The sequence below is a fragment of the Trichechus manatus genome, unplaced genomic scaffold (assembly GCF_000243295.1).
Source record: "Trichechus manatus latirostris isolate Lorelei unplaced genomic scaffold, TriManLat1.0 scaffold00009, whole genome shotgun sequence".
Classification (NCBI taxonomy): domain Eukaryota; kingdom Metazoa; phylum Chordata; class Mammalia; order Sirenia; family Trichechidae; genus Trichechus; species Trichechus manatus.
The window spans coordinates 13,771,908-13,788,605 of record NW_004443945.1 but is presented as its reverse complement, the minus strand read 5'-3'; the positions used below and the strand labels follow the sequence as shown (position 1 = coordinate 13,788,605).

At 39.6% G+C, this 16,698-nt stretch overlaps 1 protein-coding gene across 1 annotated transcript in view; it reads right to left on the bottom strand.

The window, feature by feature from the left end:
- Positions 1 to 16,698, bottom strand: part of DPYS (dihydropyrimidinase) — a 122,202-nt gene that overhangs the window by 60,435 nt on the left and 45,069 nt on the right. The window contains exons 5-7 of the mRNA XM_004370705.1: positions 9,763 to 9,919; positions 8,506 to 8,647; positions 5,177 to 5,319 (exon numbers count right to left, since the gene is read on the bottom strand). Coding sequence (XP_004370762.1) covers positions 5,177 to 5,319; positions 8,506 to 8,647; positions 9,763 to 9,919 — 442 coding nt within the window. The remainder of the gene's footprint in view (positions 1 to 5,176; positions 5,320 to 8,505; positions 8,648 to 9,762; positions 9,920 to 16,698) is intronic.

The following is a 16,698-nucleotide window of genomic DNA, read 5'->3' as shown; positions in this document are numbered from 1 at the left end:
CAACTGCGCTGGCAGGGATCACCATACAGGGTCCTGGACACAGCAGGAGAAAAATGTAGAACAAAATTCAAATTCACACACACATACACAAAGATAAGGCTTGCTGGTCTGACAGAGACTGGAGAAACCCCAAGAGTATGGCCCCCAGACACCCTTTTAACTCAGTCCTTAAGTCACTCCTGAGGTTCATCCTTCAGTCCAAGGTTAGACAGGTTTATAGGGCCAATAATAACACATGTGAGGAACGTGCTTTGTAGTTCAATCATGTATATGGGACTAATAGGCACATCAACCTAATAGCAAAGACGAGAAGGCAGGAAGGGACAGGAAAACTGGATGAATGGAAACAGGGAACCCGGAGTGGAGAAGAGGAGAGTGTTGACACACGGTGGGGATGACAACCAATGTTACAAAACAATTTGTGTATTAACTGTTTAATGAGGAACTAATTTGCTCTGTAAACTTTCATCTAAAGCACAATAAAAATAAACACTAAGCAAATCTGAATAAAATATGAACTTTAGTTAATAGTAAGTGTCAATGTTAGTTTTTCAATTGTGACAAACATACGATACCATTAAACCCATTGCCGTTGAGTTGATTCCAACTCACACTGACCCTAAACGACAGAGCAGAACTGCCCCATAGGATTTCCAAGGCTGTAAATCTTTATGGAAGTAGACTGTCACATCTTTCTCCTACAGAGAGCCCTGTGGGTTTGAACTGCTGACCTTTTGGTTAACAGCCGAGCACTTAACCACTGCACCACCAGGGCTCCTAAATATACCATACTAATGTAAAATATTAATAAGAGTGGAAATTAGATGTGAGGTACACAGGAACTCTCTGTACTATCTTCACAAGTTTTCTGTAAATCTAAAACTGTTCTATAATAAAAAGTTTATTTAAAAAACATGGAACTAGACTTCAAGACTGTTAATGAGGGAGAAAGACAAGTGAATAAAGATTGTGGCACAGTATTGTAAGTGGGGTACACAGGATTCAACAGAATTCAGACTGCAGGATGAGAAGAGGCAGGCCACCACAGTGGCAGGGGTGGTGTCCAAGAATAACGGAAAGCTATAGACAATGTGTGAACAGTTAGAGAAGGCTAAAAATATTGCTGTGCATCAGAAAGGTCCTAATTGAGGTCATCAGCATAAATTTTGACCAGGAACAGCCAGGCCAGATGAGCAACTTTCTCTTAGCAACCAGGACAAGAATAGAGAAAGCTGGTGCTATGACTGACCCAGATAAGGAATCAACACAGTTTCTGGAACAATCTATTTTGATATAAACCATGATAAATGCACTTTCTCCTTGTTCAAACATTCCTCAAGATTCATTGTTCTATGAAGCCTCCTCTTGAATGTCCCCTTGTCTCCTGGTTCCCACATTCTGCAATTTTTACTTTGAAAAAGATCAATAATAATAATTCATAAAATCCTGATGTTTGGCTGAAGGAAAATTCTTAAATAAAAGGACTGGAGAAGCAAGATATAAATAAGTCAAAGAAACCCAAAAGGGGTAGATCATTTTAGTATATCCTGCCATGTAAAGATAACATTTCTCCATTTTTCAATAAGACATTTAAGAAAATGTCTCCAGTTTTTACAAGGATCCAAGGGTCGGAGGAATAGAACTCTAGGGTTTATCTGCCTCCCTGGTCATCACAGGCAAAATAGCTGAGAATACCTAAATAAGAGAGAGAAAGAAAAAAAAAAGTTTCTGTCAAGTCTATTCTGATTCATGGCAACCCCATGTGTTTCAAAGTAGAACTGTGCTCCACAGGGTTTTCAGTGGCTGTAATCTTTTGGATGTTGATCACCAGGCCTTTCTTCTGAGGCACCTCTGGGTGGATCATCAGCCTTTCAGTTAGCAGTTGAGTGCTGAACCATTTGCGCCACCCAGGGACTCCTTAAAAATGAGAATATACTGCAAATAATGACACCAGTCAAACTGGATGAATATAAAATAATCATAATAATACATATCTTGCCCTTGGGTAGCACTTTTTATAAGGCATTTTCCCACGTATTATTTCATACAAGTCTAACAAAAACCTTGCGAGGTAGGCAGAACAATTATTAATAATCTCATTTTACGTATGAGATAGTGGTTATCAGAGACCTCAAATGGCCTGCTGGGGTCTCCAGCTCAGCAGTGGTGGAGCCGGGAGTAGAACCTGCACATTCAGGCTCTCGGACCTGTGCTTGTTTTCATTATGCACAGTGCCTAGTATAAACAATCAGCAGACGTAGACAAAGACAACTTAGCTAATCACAAAAGGCATATATATGAAAATTTACATATTCAATCTTCTGTTATCACCACCGTATAAAGTGAAGGACGGTTATTATGTAAGAAATACTAAAGTATTGATGAGAGAAACAGAGAGAGAGAAAGAAACTTAGAAGTATAGGAGCTTTTTAGTTTGACCTTAAGTTATTCTTAGACTAGAAATTAGGGAAATTAAGCAGGCAATATATAGATCTTAAGAAGAAAAAAAAACTACACATCTGGATCATTACGTTCTGTTCCGAAACAGCTGAAGAGCAAAGGAAAGTACAAAAGAATGTTACAGAAATCGGGAGCTAAAACTTGTGAGAAACGGAGTGGTCTAAATTTATATAGTCTAAAACATGAGTCAAAGAGACATAATCACAGCCTATAAATATCCTCTAAGCAGCAATACGTGGCAAATAAAGTAAGTGAATTATTCACAACCTTACGTTCGGGTCATTTCTCTTTGTCCAGTTGTCTAAGCAAAACAATGCTTTAGACCTACGCTGATGTCACACTCAGAAATTAAAACAGCCAGAGTTCCTCTTCGGGCTGGGTGATGCTGTAGATACCCAGGGTATAGAAGAACCACAGAGAATGGTCTCCCTGGACTCTGCACGTCATTAGGAATTTGACTGCACAGCCACATCACCACACAGTATTTTAATTTCTCCTTCATCTCTGATAAGGAATAATAGAGAACAGACTCAAGACAAAAAAAAAAAAGTTTAGTTACTGGCCCACCTGATGGAAAGAACAAATGAATGCTGAAGTGGACCGTGAACAGTCAAGTATAAATAAAGGTGTTCTGCTTTGATTATCAGGAGATATCCTGGTACTGAATCTCATGAAAGGCATACGAGATTGCAGTCAGGACATTCGTACCAGATCTGTCACTTAAACTGTTGCGTTTTAGTTTTCTCACTGTCATAAGACGATGATATTTGTCTTACCTTGTAGATTGCATTTTAGATACCAAAGCATTTTTAAATACCACTGAGAGTGTGGAGTCCTGGTGGTGCAGTGGTTAAGAGCTTGGCTGCTAACCAAAAGTCACCAGTTTGATTCTACCAGCCACTCCTTGGAAACCCTGTGAGGCAGTTCTACTCTGTCCTATAGGGTTGCTATGAGTCGGAATCGACTCAATGACAATAGGTTTGGTTTTTGATCTGAAAGCTGTGCAAAATGCAAATTATTAATTATTATCATTATTATGATTTCCCCAGATTATATGCTTCAAAAGAGTCATTTTTCACAAATATTTTTTCCATATGATAGTTTTCTGCCTTTTAAACATTTTTAGGTTTTCTAAGACAATCTCATTATCTCCATATAAGTCACAAGTCATTTCAAAAGCCTATCTGCTCCTAGTACTTAAAGCAGCCTGAGCTGTTTGAATATCAGCGGAGATGACCCTGGGCAGGTCCCTGATGGACATACAACAGCCCTCTGTCGAGTGATATTTAAAATATCAGGAGCTCTGCAAATACAGCATGCTCGATTCATCCACAGATACATCCAAATCCAAGCAATTTTTTCCATTGTCTTCCCAAGCACGATTTTTTCTAACCGAGTAGACAAGCTGCCCACATTATTTTCACTTGGCTTCATTTCTTATGCAGATGGGGAAGCAAGGAAGAGGAGAAGCGACACAGGCTATCTGACAAGCAGATATTTAGTCTCTCAGTGGGCAATAGTTCTTTGTTAACATATTAACAGAGACCATGAATTGTGTCTAGTTGATATCTTAGGATGTTTATATACATAGCATGGTCATACCACCATATACTACATTGCATGATTGTAAACTGGCAATGAAGTGATTCACTGAAGTGCTTGCTAAAGGTTACTTGTCATGATCATGGCCTGTCAGCTGTGTGAACTGGTTTGTAGGTTGGAACAATGAGTGCCCAGAGGAAAGTGTCAATCACAAAAAGACAACTGTAGTTCTGTGAGAGGATCTGGGGCTTGCTTTTAGGATCGCAGTGATGGTAGCCTAGTGCTTCTCAAATGATCTTCTTTTCCTCGAGGGGAGCCCAGGAGTACTACAACTGAAATGGGGTCTTTGTAATAGTATCACCCCCAAGGGATATTACAGTGAAATACCTAATAGACCTAATAAATACCTTAAAATAAAGGCAGAAGGTCATACAGTATTCCTGTTTACACACACACACACACACACATACACACACACACACACACAAATGTTAAAGTAAATGGAATTTTATCCATCACAATTGCAAAGTTTATAGAAAACACAAATCAGGATGCAGGTGTTGTCTATGCTAACATCCTATAAAGAGAAATCAGCAGAGCTTCAACCTCTATTGAATGCTTTCCTTAGGTGGTGGAATTTGCCAGACCTGCAATATTAACGGAATTCTGGAAATTGGAAACAAAAAGCTAGAGTCTACTGGGAATGATAGGCTCAAGACGAACTCAACTGGAAAATTTGGCTAACTCAAAGTGACATCCTTTGTGCTGGAATTTTTCTCTCTGAAAGCATTAAAAAAAGGCTGTAATTATTTCAAGTTTTCAATTCAGCCTTTTTCAGGCTAGGCCTTTTATTTTCTTCACTGCTCTGTGCCTTTCCTCCATGTGAATCCGGGAATTTGCCAAGCACTGAAGTGGTAAATTCATACTGGTTTGATACACATATCAATGTCCAGGGAATGGTAAACAACACAACTTTTGCATCCTCTGTGCCAAGATAAACAAAGAAATATTTGTACATCAAAACTTTTTTCTTGTGCACAGGCTCAAAATACCTGAGCATTGCTAAATAAATCCTCTAAGAGGGAATGGCTGTTTAAAGCCAATGCATAATCCCTTTTCAAGTTAGTGCTTTTTCTCCACGTTGAAGCCAAGGAATACAAGAACTCAGACTTACCTTGTGGCTTTTGGATCCCAAATCACAATGTCAGCATCTGATCCTACAGCTATTCTTCCTTTTCTTGGATAGAGATTAAAGATTTTAGCTGCATTTGTGCTGGTAACTGCCACAAATCGGTTTTCATCCATTTTACCACTATGCTGTAAAACAATTTGTTTTAGTTATCGAGTGCTGCTATAACAGAAATACCACAAGTGTGTAACTGACAGGGTTAAACTGCTCCTCCTCCTCCCATCACAGCCAGGATCTGTGAGTTCCTGATAAGGCATTCTGTGTAGCAGCTCAAGGCCTTCGTACTGCTTCTCTGCTCAAGGTTGCTTCACTAACCACCCCCTCCCCATTTAGACATGAGCAATAAGCTGCAAAGCATAATACCCCCCCAAAAAACACATGCCCCCTAGCCACCATATTGCACCCCCCACTGAGCCCCCATGTTAATTAGCTCCTGGAATTGCCCACCTATTCCCAGAAACTTCATGAATTATGTATAAGTTCCCTATCCCAAACCCTATAACTTCCCTAGAATCCCCAACCTCAGGGAGCTTCATTTGAGACTTAGACTCCAAGCTCCCTGCTTGACCGGCTTGCAATAAAGTTTACTTTCTCTTTCTCAAAGGCCTGGTGTCTCTCAGTTGACTCGAGGAGTCGCACTGGGCAGGACCCATCCTCATTGGGTTACAAGTGGATGGCTTTAACAAGCAGAAATTTATTCTCTCACAGTTTAGGAGGCTAGAAGCCAAGTTCAGGGCACTGGTTCTAGCGGAAGGCTTTCTCTCTGTTGGCTCTGGGGGAAGGTCCTTATTCCCTGGCTCTTTGGTGATCTTCATGTGGTACATGTCTATCTTCCCACATCTCTGCTTCTAGCTTGCTTGTTTAATCTCTTTGTATCTCAAAAGAGAAAGCCTCAAGATACACCCTACACTAATCCTGCTCATTAACATAACAAACACAACCCATTCCCAAATGGGATTATAACCACAGGCATCTAAACCATAGAGTTGATTCAGACTAATAGCCACCCTACAGAGGTTAGGATTTACAACACATATTTTGTGGGGGCACAATTCAATCCATAACACAATTCAAGGAAGAAAATGCATTTGTTCTAATGATCAAACACTTAAAAAAAAAATCTCCTATTGATATACAAGACTTGCATCTCTTAGAACCAAAGAGATCTACACCTACTTTCTTATGCTGTGGAGGCAAACACATCTGTGGATACTGATAAGTCTTAAATAATCATAATGATAATGATGATGATGTGGTAACATATGGAAGCCTGAAGATGACTTTTCAAAAACCTATCAGCTTGAAAAAGCACTCCCACTAATTCTGCCATCCTTCCCAGAATCACACAAGACTGCAGTGCGTGACAACTGAATGTTGGCGACTGTGTTTTCAATTCTCTTTTAAATTATACCACTACCATCTACTACATTTATGATCTGGTTTATTAATTGCAGACCTAAGATTTATGAAATACTTATGGAGACATTAAACAGAATATTATAGAGTTAAAATTAGATTGATCTTTAAATCAGGTGGCAACACTTTTAGAAAGAGGAAAAAACAACTCAAGAGGCTCAATTTTGAGCAACTGAAGTTTACATGAATCAACAATCATGGACAGTCTATTGCAAGGGGTTTTAATATGGACAGACTTTGAGAGGATGTGACCCCTCTAAAATGATAAATAAATGGTTGAAAGTTTATACCTATGTAAACTTATCTGGTAAGAGCATCTTTAAGGTTTATTCAATTATCAAAGATCTCCTGTCTCAACAAATGATTAAGAACCATGGCCTGAAAGGAATATTCCCATAAGTACACCATCTTAATGTTTCAGAAAGTAACATGGTTCCCTGTATGCTATTAAGAAATATTCAATCACTTTGAAGCCTTCGTATACTTGGGAACTGTAATAGATTATGATCTGCAGTAATGAAGATACTCATTGTAATAACCCAAGTTCAAAGAACTGTTACCAGGAAATCTAAGCAAAGAGAAGAGAAGTTGTCTGGAACAGTTAAGAGTTAGGATGGAGGAAGAGGAGGATTGAAGAGGATGTTAGCAGAAGACAGGGCTAGAAAGATGTTTTGAAAATCCTTATATGTAAATGAATTATTCAAATATTATCCTATAAGTAATGGAGAAACTTAAAGGGTTTTAGAGAGGAAAGTTGCATGTACAGAACATCACGTTTGAAAGGCCACTCTGGTACTGGAGTATGGAGTAGACTGCAACAATGAGAGACTGGAGGCAGGGCAAGTTGTGAGGCTACTGCAATGGTCCAAACAGAACATGGGCCTCAACCAGAGTGGCTGTCATGAAGATGGAAATAAGGAGGCATTTTGGAAATGAAATTAACAAAAATTAAGGCAGGTGGTATGGGTAGAGGAAAAGTAATCAAAGAGGATTCTGCGGTCTGAGATACGATTATGTGCCATCCAAGAGAGAATTTCAGGGAGATCAGTGAGAAAGGCCTGTCAACTGGCTGGACAGGATAACACAGGGACATTTAGCCATCTGATTCTTCTCCATTCTCAGAGAAACAAGTTTAAAGCATGGGAATTTTAAAAATTTCTCTTTCTAGATGTTAAATTATTATTTATGTGACCTCATACAGGAGTTTTTAAAATATGATATCCAAAGGTTTTTAAAAGGGACACCTATAAAGATTTCATGAAAAGGAGGTCTGAACATAATAAAAATTCTTCAAGTATTTTGTATCATTTCAAGTATTTGCTCCAGTGACATATGAGACTTTTGGATTCAAGAACATGAGAAATCAAGCATAAGAGCTATAAAATTTAAGTCTTGAATAAGAGCCCTTTTGGTGTCCAGTCTAAATTCATCCCCTAATGTCTCTGCAAAATGTTGCAATGCATCCTGTAAACTAAATGAAGAAAAAAATTATTTCTTTGCTCATACTATCCTATGGGAGAAGGGAAGACAGTGTTGAATTCCCAGACTTTACCCTAGTAAAAACAATCAAAAAGCTTCTCTATAAATGTTTGAGGGTCCCTGGGTGGCTCAAATGGTTTACACTCAACTACTAACCTAAAGGCTGGTGGTTTAAATCCACCCAGTGGAGCTGCAGAAAAAAGCCCTGGCAATCTGCTTCCATAAAGATTACAGTCAAGAAAACCTATGCAGCAGTTCTACTCTGTAACACATTGGGTCGCCATGAGTTGGAATCAACTAGATGGCAATGTGTTTTCTTTGTTTTGTTGTGAGTAAAGGTTTATGTCACTCCAGTGACAAAATAGGTCAGATCCTGGCTGACAAATTAGGCAAAATGGGCTGGATCCTATGAAACTTACCACGCCTTTTTCCCATATTACTGACATCCGGTCCTCAACACCATTTACCCCATTGGGAATCTTTGTAAAATCATCCTTCCCAAGAGCTTTCTGGCAGGTGTTGAAGGTGCAGTGGTCAGTCCCTGTTGTGGTTAGATCATCGCTGTAAAGAGAAAAACACACAAGTGTGATGGGGATGAGCAGATAAAATAGATTAGGAGGAAAATTCAATAACCTTTCCCAGTCTCCTGACTTCTCAACTGAAAGTCAGAAAAAGGCAATGTAAAGCAAGTAGCTTTTTGAAATACATATATCACCCCATTCTCATCTTTATTCTGGGATTTGTTTTCTTGCTCTGCTGAAGAAGTACTTTTAGACATACTCTTAGAAGAACCTGGGTTCTAGGCCCAACTCCATCACTTACCAGTTCTGTGCTCATGGGCTTGTTTAAAACTCAGTTTCTCATCATTAATTGACAATTATACTTACTTAATGAAGATTATTAGAATCACTAGCAATAATACACATGAAAGTTCCATGTGAGTAGAGTACTATGTAAAGATATCACTACGAGGATCCATGTGAAGAGAGGGCAGGTTCACCAGGGTAACCCTCTGGCCACATGGCAACACTGTGATGACCAGATATGTGAGATTGGCTGAGAATGTTGATGTCTCCAGGGACAGGAATCCTGCTTTGACTTGAGAATAGTCTTGGAGAGGTAGAAGCATGACGGAGGAAGGAAGCTGAAAGGAGAGGCAAGTTAACACTTGTACAGTCTGTAGTGAAAAGTCCTCTGTACACTTGAATCTGAGTATCTGTGAAAGAGGAGTGTCAGGATGTCTGTGAATGGTAGAATTCTCAAGAAAAATTGTCAGAGCCTCCCAGAAAATAACAGAGTTTCCTATATAATAGGCACATCTGGTTCCAGGTTACATCAGCATAGAAAAAAAATTCAAGAGTATTTTGATAAAAATAGGCATAATGAAGAGCCCAGGCTCTGGGCAAGAACAATTAGAAAAGAGAAGGAAAAAATCAGGAGAGTACATTTCAGTGAAAATAATCTGATTTCTCTGTGTCCAGGAGAAGTTTTGACAATGTATCATCATTAAGCCAATCCCTTTTGGTCTCCAGGTGAGTGACTCTCCAAGCAGAAGGGCATCCTGGGAGGCCAATGAAAGCTCCAGACAGGAGGACAAGATCTCCTCACTCGGACCTGAGACTCATAAAGCACCTGACTTTGACAAACTACTTCACAATCATCTGCAAAATAATTACTTAGCCAATAGATTCATGAGGAAATCAGGCGTTGAGGGGTCTGGCCGCAGGGGTGGACCCATGACATGGTGGGCCGCATGGTGCCATTCTTTATTCCAGTAGTGAGTGCCGTCTGTGCCAAGACTTGCTGCTATGGGTTCTCCATAGACCACCTTCCCTGGAAAGTTCAAAGGAGGCATTCAGCACCTTAATTTGCACTTAAGAGAACCATCTGACGAAGACCTAAACATTAGTTTTTTCTGTCCTAGCAGAGGATAATATGAATCACAAACTATAATGTAGTCTTGAGACCTAGTGTTTGCTGAATGAGCCCTGGTGGCACAACGGTTAAGTGTTCAACTGCTAACTGAAAGGTCAGCAGTTCAAACCTACCCAGCAGCTCCGTGGGAGATAGACCTGGTGATCTGCTTCTGTCTTCACGGAAAAAATCTTTCTACAGTCAAGAAAACCCTGTGGGGCAGTTCTACTCTGTCACATTGGGGTTGCTATGAGTTGGAATCGACTAGATGGCACCCAACAGTAACAGTGTTTATTAAGCATTTACTATGTTCCAGTCAATGTGAACTGCATGTTGTAGAAGATTATACTACCCACCTCACTGATATCAGGCTTAGCCACTTAACTTGCTTTGGCTAATTAAATATGAATGGAAGTGACATTGCAGCTTCCAAGCAGAAGCTGTAAAAGCCATCATGGGATTCTGCCATCACCATTTTCCCTCTGTTATGAGACCTGCTGTCCCAGACAGGGATTGCTCCTTCAGCTGTGTCCCAGAATGAAGAGGATATAGAGCAGAGCCAGAGTCAACCCACACTGGACATGAATATGAATGAAAAATGAATCTTTATAGTTGCAAGCCACTCACATTTTACATGCATCTGTTACTGCAGCAAACCTAGCAAAACTGGCTGATACATGTGCGATTCTAATTGAATCTTCTCAAAAACCTGAGGGTTAAATAATTTCCATACAATTACATTACATACACTCCACATAAGTAAACTGGAGGAGGTAGGATTTGAAGCCAGGCATTTTGACTCCAGTGGTCCTAACTACCCTGATGACAGATAACTATTAATATAGGTCACATGGAGTTCAACCACTGCATATCTCTGTTGCAAATAGACTCATGATATTTTCACATTCTTTAAAAAAACTCCTCAAAAAACTTACATTAAATAAAAGAACACTCAGATAATAAAACTGTAGCCAGAATTGCATATTTAAAAAATCATGTAAATGAGGGCATCAGAAGCGCACAATGTTAGAAAAGTTAATAGTGCATTTGAATTTAAAATCAGAATCCTATCTCTGATTAGCATTTGTCAGAATAATAGATTCACTGGCATCAACCGGATCATATCCAGCAGTCATAAAGGTGGGTGCATGTTAAAGAGATGCCGGCATACCAGATGAGCTCACTCTGGTTAATCAAATGCCAAATTTCAGTTAAAATCCTGATCTATAACTGAAAATAACTGATTTCCTCAGAGAGTACTGCAAGTGTATGACCACCAGCTGCCTGAGTCATATTAAATTGGAATGTAGCACCCTATTATCTCACAGACAATTTTTTCCCCAAACTAGCCATCTTCCTTTAGCTAAACTAGGAATTTAAAAGCCTATGAACTGAGGTCTATTGAGGCCTAAGAAACTTGACTTCTGAAGGAACCAAGTTATCCCTCAGAGACTGAGGGCTGCAATTGCTAAGATCCTTCATTTTCATGTTGCACACACATTAGGTGAATTCCATTTCCCTCCTATTTCTTACTATCCTTTTCCCAGAAAATGGGAAACACCATTAGCATCTCTCTCTGGAGTACAGAATAAGCAGCAATCATTTTTAATGTGACCTAAGGGCACTGTGGGAGTCCCTGGGGGTGCAAATGGTTAAGCGCTGGACTATCAACCGAAAGACTGGTGGTTCAAACCCACCCAGAGGCACCTTGGAAGAAAGGCCTGGTGATGTTTCCTTGAAAACCCTGTGGAGCGCAGTTCTACTGTGCAACACATGGGGTCGCCATGAGTCGGAAGTGACTCTACAGCAACAGGTACTGGTAAGAGGTAATGTACTATCTACTGGAAAAGCAGCAAGATGAACACAATATTTTATTTGCAGGTACAAAGACACCTTCCTGTTGCAAGAGAGCTCCTTATAGATGCTTGGACAAGGAGAAACTCAGAGGCTCGATCTACGATCACTTTACCAGTTGTCAACTCAGGATTTTCCCTGGTGCTTCATCACAGAGGAAAGATCCTTATCACATGTTCTATTCAATCACTTGGCCTATCAAGGTGATTTGGGAATACTGTTCCAAAAGTCCTACAATTTTAATAGCTCTCAGGAAAAATTAAAAGTGTCAGCATCTACTAGAAGTCTGCCAAGACAGTTTTGAAACCAGATGACAGGTAATTTCCTCAGAAGGGTTTAGTGCCTTTAAAATGTGACAGGCCACTTTTTTGGTATATACAATGAGCTTTTCGTGAACTGGGCTATTATCAACTTTCTCCCCACTAAGCTTCTGTAAACACCAAGAAATTTAAAAATAAAGTAAAAATTTCTAACTGCTCTTCTCCTCTGTTTCATGATGGTTCCAAGATACTTTCAAAGGACAGAAAAAAAATGCAAGAAGTCAAAAGGGAAAGGGAAATGGGGGGACTAGATAATCCATAAACTGGGTAATCAGACTGGTCCAGTTAGCATAATTGCGAGTTCTTTTAGGGTGAGCTAAAAATGAAGTAATAATATTTTAGGCAACTCTATAGTTTGCAAATGGATAATGCACTCGGCTGCTACAACTGAAAGGTTGGAAGCCTGAGTCCACCCAGAAACACCTTGGAAGAAAGGCCTGGTGATCTACTTCTGAAAAATCAGCCACTGAAAACCTATGGAGCACAGTTCTACTCTTGCACAGATGGGGCTGCCATGAGTTAGAATCAACTCAACGACAACTGGTACTGGTATAGTTTGCAAAGCTCTCACATTGCAATCTCATTTAACCTGCATGGCAACTCTTATGCTAGTTTGACAGATGAAGAAACTGATGCTCAATGAGACTAATTCATTTGGCCAAAAGACAAGGGTCATATGTGGTACAGCCAGAATGCGAATCCTAGTATTCTGATATCATATGTACTGTGTGACTAGGAAAAGTGTTATTTTTCATTTTCTTGGTAAAGAGTATGCATTTTTAAATGATTAAATCAGCCACCAGCTATGCATGGATGTGGCTGAGCAATTTTCCAATTTCACTTACTGGTTTCATTTACTACACTTAATGAAAAGTCCTCTATCTGTTCTTAGTCTGGGACTCTCCTGATTACACTGGCGACCAGATGGTTTCAACAACTCTTGGGAGATGGCTATGTCTTCATCATTAATCTCCTCCCACTGCCTCAGCAAGTTTCACATTATTTTGTATCCTGTCTACCCATATACTTTCTCTCCTTTCTCCATCCTTTGGCTCACAACCAATAAAGAAAAGACTCTGCACTTAAGATGCAATCTCCCACTTAAAGGCACTCTGCCCTCTGAGAGATTCTAAAGATTTCCAAATAAAGAAGAAGCATGTCAGACAGATCCCACCTCCCCCTTAACTAGACAAGCTATTTATCAGATGAAGGTGATACAGCAAATGTTAACACCTCATTTGAATTTGGAAGCAGCACGTAATCAAGTCATGAGATCTGTCAGAGAAGGTTGGAAGATGCAGAGAAGCTGGCATAAGCATCCAGGGGTGGAAGCATTGGATACAAAACAGAAAGCCGAACACACTTAATAAAAATAATTTTGTCCTACCTAAACGTATATTGAGTGGAACCTTTCCGGGCTATGTTTGGATTCAGAATATTATATTTATAAAGGAAGAAAATATTTGAGAAGGAAAATTCATAGAGGCAGCATGGTAAAGTGCATCACACAGATTAGGATTCAAATCCTGATTTGCTACTTTCTAGCTGGTGCTTGTCTCACGCTCCATCTGTTTTCTCATCTGTGAAATGGGATCTCAGTGTTCCTTTAGTGTGCCAATAGTCAAATACATTAATGCGTATGTAAGTACCTAGCCTGTTCCTAGAACCTCGGGTCACTGAACAAATGTTGGTTTCCTTATAATACACAATTCTATTATTAAAAATCTTTTAAAATGGCCAGTCTTCAACTTCTTTGCAGTTGGGCATGTGGTAAATCACTTTGCTTTAAATTTAAAGGGCAAAGAGTGTTCATGTGCAAGGAAGAAAAAAGAAAGACTGAGATTGAAATCCACCCTGGCAGCCCACAGGTTCACCCTTCTACAGCACTCGTCACTAAGCACCAGGTAATTGCACTTGTGTAAATGAGACATGGTTTACTCCTGTTCAGCACCAACAAGCCATGGTCAGCAAGATCACATGGGAAGAGAGTGGCCACTTTGTGGACCTTTCTCCTTGTCTTTTAAAACACAAGAGGGAGATATGGGGATGAGAGTTTTAATAAAACAGAAAACAGGAAATCCAAAATCTGTCTCCAAATCCTCCATAAGAGAAGTTACATTTTACAATAATAAACCTGGAAAGTTAGGCTTTCTACTAAAAGGGAAAAACTAAAACAAAACAAAATAAAACCCAGCAAACGAAACACTGACCACAATGGAACCTGGTTCACTGTGAGCTCCTTGAGAACTAAAATTATCTTAATCATCTTTGCAAATTCAAGGCCCAGAGCACAGTGCCTAGTATAAGAAAAAGATTTTATTACTAAGTTCAAATGAGAGTCATATTTATACCCTAAAGACAGGAACATGGCTATAAAATTAGAGTTGAACTTTATAAACACAAGTTAAACTGGAAGCTAAAAAAAACAAAACTGCATTGAAAATTTTAGTCATAATTATTGTTATGGTATATATTGGCATTGGTATTTTGGTAATTGGTGTGTGTGCATGTGTATAAATATATACCAAAATATGTTCACACACACACACGTATATAGGGTGGCGCAGTGGTTGAGAGCTCGGCTGCTAACTAAAAGGTCAGCAGTTTGAATCTACCAGTTGCTCCTTGGAAACCCTATGTGGCAGTTCTACCCTGTCCTATTGAGGGTCGCTACGAGTCGGAATCGACTCGCAGGCAATGGGTTTAGTTCAGTTTATATATATAAGTGTGTGTGTGTGTGTGTGTGTGTGTGTGTGTGTGTATGCCAATTGTTGTATTTGTATAATTTATATACACAAAGTAGATGAAGAAAAATGAACCATCAGGATTGCAGGAAGACTTATTAATAATCTGCAATATGCAAATGATACAACCTTGCTTGCAGAAAGCAAAAAGGACTTGAAGTACTTACTGATGAAGAGCAAAGACTACAGCCTTCAGTACTGATTACACTTCAACATAAAGAAAACAAAAGTCCTCACAACTGGACCAATAAGCAACTTTATGATAAATGGAGAAAAGACTGAAGTTGTCAAGGATTTTACTTGGATCCACAATCAACGCCCATGGAAGCAGCAGTCAAGAAATCAAACGATGCAGTGCATTGGGCAAATGTGCTGCAAAAGACCTCTTTAAAGTGTTAAAAAGCAAACATGTCACTTTGAGGACTAAGGTGTGCCTGACCCAAGCCATGGTATTTTTGATCGTCTCATATGTATGTGAAAACTGTACAATGAATAAGGAAGGCCAAAGAAGAATTAATGTCTTTGAATTATGGTGTTGGCAAAAATATTGAATACACCATGGACTGCCAGAAGAATGAACAAATCTATCTTGGAAGAAGTACAGCCAGAATGCTCTTTAGAAGGGAGGATGGCGAGACTTCATCGTACGTACTTTGGACATTTTATCAGGAGGGACCAGTCCCTGGAGAGGAATGTCATGCTTGGTAAAGTAGAGGGCCAGTGAAAAAGAGGAAGACCTTCAACGAAATGGATTGACACAGTGGCTGCAACAATGGACTCAAACATAGCAATGACTGTGAGGATGCTGCAGAACTGGGCAGGGTTTTGTTCTGTTGTATGCAGGGTCATTATGAGTCCGAACCAACTCGATGGCACCTAACAGAGCATCAAGTAAATAACTAAGAGAACTAAGAGAAATCACCTTTCTAAGCAAAGCACCAGAAAAGTAGTGAATCCACATTCTATTGGGGGTAGGGGAGGAGTGAACATTTTTTAATTTCATTAGTAATTTCATATGCCAATAGTGCAGCAGAAAAGAAACACGTATAACCAAAGCTGCTCAAACCTAAAAAGTGTCACTGAAGCCAATTACATATATTGACGCCAGTGCTCTTTGGACAGACGAGACTGCAATGAATAAAAGAGTTCTATGGCTGGTAGATTGGTATATGTTTCTTTTCTCAACCAATTTTAAAAAGAGCTGATTGGAAAAACAAAAAACTGTACCAGACAATAATGGTCCAAGGATGCAGCAAACTAAAACAAGGTATGATTTTGAGTCTTATTGGAGAGTAAGAAAAGAAAACTCACTTGACCTTGACACTTGGAAATTGCTTCTCATGAAGTTAATTTGAAACAACTCTTCCACTTCAAGTTAGTGATATAGCTTTCTTTGAGGCTCTCTTCTCTGTAATTGCTTCTACAGAGAATAATATGTACACAGTCTTAATATTGAAACTGTGAGGTAGTGGTGATTCAGTGGTAGAGTTCTTGCCTTACATGCAGGACCCCCAGTTTGATTCCTGGCCAATGCACTCCATGCACAACCACCACCCATCCGTCAGTGGAGGCTTGTGTGCTGCTCTGATGCTCAACAGGTTCAGCAGAGCTTCCAGACTCAGACAAATCAGGAAGAAAGGCCTGACAATATACTTCCAAAAAACCAGCCAGTGAAAACCCTATAGATCACAATGCTCCAATCCCATTGTGCATGCGGTCACCATGAGTTGGGGGCCAATTCGAGGACAGCTAACAACAACAAAAATATTGTAACTAATCT